Genomic DNA, 6,562 nt, shown 5'->3' on the forward strand with positions numbered 1-6,562 from the left:
GAATCTACTATGTTCGTCTGTGGCTAGTTGACTCAGTGTCTCTACGTGGGGAGCACCTAGACCTTACCATTCTGGGGAGATTTCCCTTTGTTCTGGACTGCATTTTGAAGCTACACGATACTGCGTCTGTTCTTGCCCCGTTGCACAAGGCTGCCCCATTCGTTTCTCGTTTGTCCACAGGTATATTCCCTCATGGTTTAGGACATTTCTTCCACTTTGAGACCTCAGTGGAACTTCCATCGCTGCTGTTGTCTTTTTAGGAAGCTCTTTAAGACTATGGCCACTTGTTTGCTTTTGCATCCTTAAGTGAATGTGACCTTTTCAGTGGCTACCTCAGAAGCTTGGGAGCATACCAGAGATTCAGAAGTTTAAGGCAGACTTTCTCCTACAGGCTTAGAGTCACATTACCTGTTTCACTCGTCTTGGGATCTGCTTAAATTGAGATGAACCTTTTACGAATGCAGGAATGAAGTAATCTGTTCACGATGTGTTAGACTGCTTTATCTTTTTATCTGGATACAGTGAAATCTTGAATTTAGACTGTGTGGAAGTTCAGAGTCTTTCTGTAGAATTTGTTACTTAATTTCCCCAAAACATGCAGAGCAGCCACCTGGAGCCTCCTTTCATGAGTACCTTGCCGTCAGACACTAGGACGCACGATGTGCCATTTGGCAGAGATATTCCAGGGATATTCCTGTTGAGCCTGTAATCTGTGTGCCTCATGAAAGAGTGCTTAGAGTCACGCAGGGTATGAACACGTGTGTATGCACAGTCACTCCAGGAGAAAGAAACAGTAGATCCCTGTTCCCTAGACAGCTATTTCTTGGGCCTGTTCGTAGACCAACTACTTTTCCTCTATCTTCCTAATCCCACGATCGCCTAACCCTGGAAAAGCGGGACGGAGAGAAGCTGAAGGCATGAGTGCTCGCAGCATCCATGTGCACACTGAGGGTGCAGTGCATGGCAGTGGGTCGTCAGCAAGCTGTCTCTGCTGCTGCTCTGATTTAAAAAGACCTTCGTGCAAATGATCTTACACACACAGAGGAGTGAATGTGCCTATGAACAACTCGCCTTAAAAACTCTTCAGCTTCTTGGCTGACCTGTCAAATTGAGGGTTATTCCCTTTCTGTCTAGTAGGTCAGCTAGACATTGGACATCTCGAAAACCAGAAGTAATCTCTTTGAACAATATATCTCTACAGCTTTGTACTAGACGGTTTGTGCTTGATCATGTGAGGACTGCCTTTGGTTTGTCTTTTAGTTACAACAGAACTCTTAAAATCGGTTAATTTGTGTGCAAAATATTTTACTTGGGGAAGTCACCATAGAGCACAAATGCAAGTGGAAAACACCACCACACTTTCAGTGCTCCAGGTGGTTTTTTTACGTAGGCAGGGAATGCAAATTTTGAAGTTGCATATGACCAACACAAGTTTCCTGCAACGCACCTGAGACGTCAGGGTACGATCTGCTGGCACTGCCTCCCCCGTTCATTTAGAACAGCGTGTACTTTACCAATGTGATTCTCTACCTTGTATGAGCCTTCGGAGCTCCCTGCAGCGTGTGTTACGCTGCAGAGGAAAACAGTGCTAAAATGCCGTTCCAAACCCCAGAACCCTTCTAGGACAGGCAGAAAGAGAGCGTTTCAAGAATCGATATAGAGGAAAGTGATTACTCTGTCCCTTCGTCTATTTCTTAATGAAATGTGAAGTGTTGCTGGGGAGAGTATTAATAAAGGTAGTAAAAATCATCAGTGGTTTATAGGGATGCGAGTCATTGTGCTTTCTAGAAGTACTGGGAAGTTACATTTTTTACTCTGTGCTCTTTCGCTGCTCCCATCACCCTTGGGACTGTGTGCCTGCCAGTTGTGCAGTAAATGGCATAACTAAATATCTTTCACATGTGGCTTGGCCTTTCATCCGCTGCCAAGGGGAAAGTGGTACGTGTCATGTTTTGGTAGGGGTTTTGTTTGCTTTTAAGGGATATGTCACAATATGTTTGTGTTACAAAAGGCAAGCAGGTTGGAGGGCAGGGTGATTTTTGGAGAACCTCTGGGAACTAGAAGGCTGATTGTGCAGATAGGTAGTGCCAGAGCGATTGCTATCACAAGCAGTCGTTCTCCGTGGCATTAGGGCGAGTAATGTTTCCAGAATCTGGCACAAGGGCAGCCCAGTGCTTCTGCTGTAGTAACACTTCTAGCTCTCGTCACTCCTACCCCTGTGGCTTTATTACTTAACCATGCAAAATTGTTGTGGGCTTTACCCTTGGAGTGCCAAGTTGCAGATGTCTGGGGTTTTTTTTTGTTTGTTTGGGTTTTTTTCCATATATCAGTGTAGAGAACTGCAGTTCAAAAAATTAATTCAAGCAGGGACTGGAATCCTTTGTCTTCAGCTGTGACTCATGCTTAGGGGCAGCAGGGGAATTCATTTTGACTCCTTACTATAAAATGATCTTGGAGAGGGAAATAAGCCCCTTTCAAGCTGTTGTATGTTCAGCCCCCCAAAATACACTTCTCAGCATCATTTGATGCTTGAGAAAATCTAAGTGTCTTCGTAACTGGGAAGGTAACAGTGGCTGCAGCTTTAAGAGTGGCATTTCTGCGTCACGCTCCTAGCAGTTTGTGTCAGAGAGGCTCCCAAAGTGATGACTAACGCTTGACATAAAAACTAGTCCTACAGGGGTTCAGAGACTCCATGGAAGATAGCCTGGTTTGGTTCTGGTGGGCACCCTGGTGGGCACTGTCCCTCCTGTGGGGACATGGAGGGAAGCAGAGAGGGGGGGGAAAAAAGCGTAACCTGGATGACAAGAGGAGAGAGAATGAGCAGTCAAGTTAAATGGGTTCTAGCTGAGCCCTTCAAAATTCTGCCTACAAAAATGTCTCGAAAATTACATTTTTAGAAGCAACTTTAATTTTAGCCTGTGTGCAGGATTTTGTCAAATCTTTGAATTAATAAGAAGCCAGAGGTCCCTTAGCGCTAGTCTACAGTGCTGCCCAGGTAAGGCCAAACCTGTAGTTACTGCTGAGCCAATAAACGAGAAAGAGTTTTGTCCCAGTTAGGGTTACGGCTCTTGATCCGAAGTGTTGAAATAGAAAGAATTGCAAAAACCATTGCGTTGCCCCTTAAAACTGATTCGATTTAAACAAGCATTTAACTCATCGTTTCCAGGAGACACTTAAAATCAAATTGGAAATAAAAGCTTACGGTATAGTTTTCAGACATAGTTTCCCCGAATGTTTTTAACTTCAGGAAATATTGTCGATGTTCTGTCTAGTACTGTTTGTTTGAATTCTTGCTTGTTACCAGCTTGCTCAGATGTTTCAATGTGTATTTATGAACAGATCCGTGTGCACTGATCCATCACATGGAGGTGCAGAAGCAGGTATTCGTAGTTGCATACTCTTTTGATTAAATAATTAAAGGTTGGAGTGAAGTGTAAAGTAGCAAAAGTTTTGGTTAAAACATTGTCAACAAGTTGCACGATTTGAACAAGGCATCAGGCATTTTTCTGCATCTCATTAAGGTACTTCTGCTTTTTATCTGAAACTGTCTTTGGAGGGCAGATCTCAAAAGCATTTCTGCTTGGCCTACTTCTTCAAATCCCTGAATGTACGGGTAACACTCGGGTAGCATCCTGGCTTAGCATGAGCTTCAAGTCACATATACCTGTGCAGTAAGGGTGGGATTTGGCTGGCCAATTTTTAGACATTAACAGTTGGAACATCTACGTGTAAGCTTGGGTGGTAAAGGGGTCAAGCTCAGCTGCAGATGAGCACGCTGGAGGACGTCTCAGGGCAGGCAGCGTGAAACTTTTGCTTACCTTCACCACCTGCGCTGGACACTGGAGTGAGCAGTAAGTAAGCCAGTGTAGAACCTCTTGTCCAGTTTTAGCTTAAAATAAATGAAAAAAAATATTTAACATGTTGGGCTCTGCTCTTATGTATTTCATCGACAATACTGTCAAAGTGTTCTTGCTTGATTTGATCGTATTTGTGATTTGAAGAATTTCTGCCATGAATGATTTCTTTTCCCTTGTCAGTTGAATTGTAGACCTTCGATATTACTTTATCGTGACTTTCTGTGAAACATCTTTCTTATAAGGGTAGGGGCTTACGAACATATCACCACAGATAAACTAGGGCGTGAGCTCAATATGCATCACCTACTGTGCAGTAACCCTTTCTCCCAGGAGAAGTGAGCAGTAGTTTACTCCCTTTATTAAGGGATAAGCATGTTTTGTTTACTCTGGGATAGGTGCAAACACATACACTACAGCTGGCATACTGCAGATGCACCCCCTGATTTACGCTGCGGTAGTTTGTCTGTGCGCCCATCCCCTAAGACGCAGCTGAAATATTGCTTTATGACATTCAGGGGAGGATTAGCCAATTTAAGCAGTAACAGAACCTGTTTTTAGGTTTAGCTAAGGCTATTCTTGCAACCCTGACTCTCTGAGTTTTTTTCTGTCCCCAGCATTTTGATTAATTAGTTCTTTTCAGAACACAGTTTGGTAGTATAAACAGTGACCATCCAGCATAGCAATAGCTGTGTTGTGACCTCTTGCTTTACTTTCATCTCATCCCGTTTCAGCGTAGCGTCAGATTTATTATTGTTCTCGGTCTCCTTTTTGTCTGGAAACAGTGATAGCGGTATTCTGAATTGGAAGTTGAATACAAGAACTTATAAGAGGCAGGTGTGAGCACTGTATGTGTGGCTCCTTTAGTGCTAAGTTAGACCGGGTTGCTGAGGGAATAAGAAACTGCAAACTGTAGATTAGCGTCAGCCACCCTACGTGGGGTAGGGCTTTCCACCTCCTTGGGCTGTGCTAATGGCTGGAGTCAGGGAGAACTGGAATTTTACTGGCAGAGTAGAGGACATGTAGATTTTCTAGCAATTCACCGGGGTTAGCAACTTGGGGGCATCGTCCATCCAAGACCAGCAGTTACAGTGCTGTTTCTTTCACTGACCCTTCCCACTGTATAGAAGTGTGAGTAGTGATTTTTTTTGTCTTCACAAGTATTTAGTGACCAACACACTTGGAACTCCCATCTTTTTCAGAGCCTTGCTACAAATAATATTTAAAGTTTTTCTTTTAAAGCTAAAAGTTATAGTTTGTTCAATCTAGTAACCATACATCCCACAAAGAAACACTTTTGTGTAATGCTCTTTCTGTAGTGTCTGTTAATCTGAAGAATTGCACGCTGCTCCGGGTCGCTAATAGCTTTTTGTTGTACAGCCCAAATAGCAGATGAGTAGTTTGATTATCTGTCTCTTTCGAGTTAAGTTAAATTCATTTTCACTGTGAGGCCATGTATTGTTACCAGGAGCAGTTGGCAGTTAGTGTGTGTTTTGGAATGTTATTGCTGGTCATACCTAATACCTGATTTTCAGTTCAGTCATTTTAAGAAATGAAAAGACCACCTACTTACTATCACCACTTTTAATATCCAGTAAAAGTAATTCTATTTTAAAATACAGGATAGCTTTTTTCTTTATTAAAAACTCAAATAATGAAGAACATTTTGTTAGGATACAAATGGGCTGATAGCTTGGGAAAATGTTTTAAAATCTGTTGCAATGTCATTTGTATAACAAGTAAGAAAACTAATAACTAATTAGCTTGAAAGAGCTTTAGTAGGTAAGAAAATGAAACCTATTTATTATACTCTGGATGAAATGACCTTTTGAAAGACCTGTTTTTGAAAGAACCAAGTTACTCTGTAAATAAACGGTGTGGAAATTCATCTAAGGCCAGGACTCTCTGTACGAGCAGTTAAAAAGCAGACCTTTTCATAAGCCTTCAAAATGTAAGGGTCTGATAAAACAGTTTCAGATTTTTTTCTATACTAGAGCTGTTTTACTCATTTTGTTGTTGTTGTTGTTATTTGGTAGAACCAGACGCTGAAATAGCTTCATCTTCAAAGCCAGAAGAAAGTTTCTATGCAGACAATTACAATCCCTTCAAGGGTGAAGATGCTTCAGAGTACTTGAACCCATTTGACGAGCCAGATCCTGAGCCTGAAACATTTGTAACTGTGAGAGATTCTCCTCCACAACCTGCAAAAAGGAAAAATGTCAGACCGGTGGATATGAGCAAATACCTCTATGCAGATACCTCTAAAGCTGAAGAGGAAGAGCTAGATGAGTAAGTATGATTCTTCAGCTTTCAGCAGCTTTGGAAGCATTAGTGGGATCCCTGGCTTAATCTTGAGGTGTATTGAGTTCAGCCATGGGGATCCTTAATCACCTCATTAGGACAAGACTGATCCTTAGGCAGCTCAGCAGCAGGAAGTACCATACCCCCAAGTCACTCTATTCAGCTGAACGTGATCGGTGAGGAAACTTCTCTTTGCCTCACTGATAACAAATCACTTGATCGGGAGCAAGTCTGTACCTTTTTGGCACTTCATGCCGTGGCAATTGCAAATGAGCCAAAAATTAAGGAGCGGCAGAGCTTGATCATTCCTGTCCTTTTTATCATTATTTTTACTACATAAAGTAATAATTTTTGTTTATGATAATGGAGAGTTTGTTTATTTGGTGCAATGTGTAAAAAGGAAGAGC

General features: G+C 42.2%; 1 protein-coding gene across 1 annotated transcript in view; it reads left to right on the forward strand.

The window, feature by feature from the left end:
- LOC104489940 (EH domain-binding protein 1-like) overlaps positions 1-6,562 on the forward strand; it is a 125,705-nt gene that overhangs the window by 82,870 nt on the left and 36,273 nt on the right. The window contains exon 9 of the mRNA XM_010132164.1: positions 5,891-6,143. Within this exon, the coding sequence (XP_010130466.1) occupies positions 5,891-6,143 (253 nt within the window). The remainder of the gene's footprint in view (positions 1-5,890; positions 6,144-6,562) is intronic.

This window comes from Buceros rhinoceros, unplaced genomic scaffold, assembly GCF_000710305.1.
Source record: "Buceros rhinoceros silvestris isolate BGI_N320 unplaced genomic scaffold, ASM71030v1 scaffold6380, whole genome shotgun sequence".
Lineage (NCBI taxonomy): Eukaryota > Metazoa > Chordata > Aves > Bucerotiformes > Bucerotidae > Buceros > Buceros rhinoceros.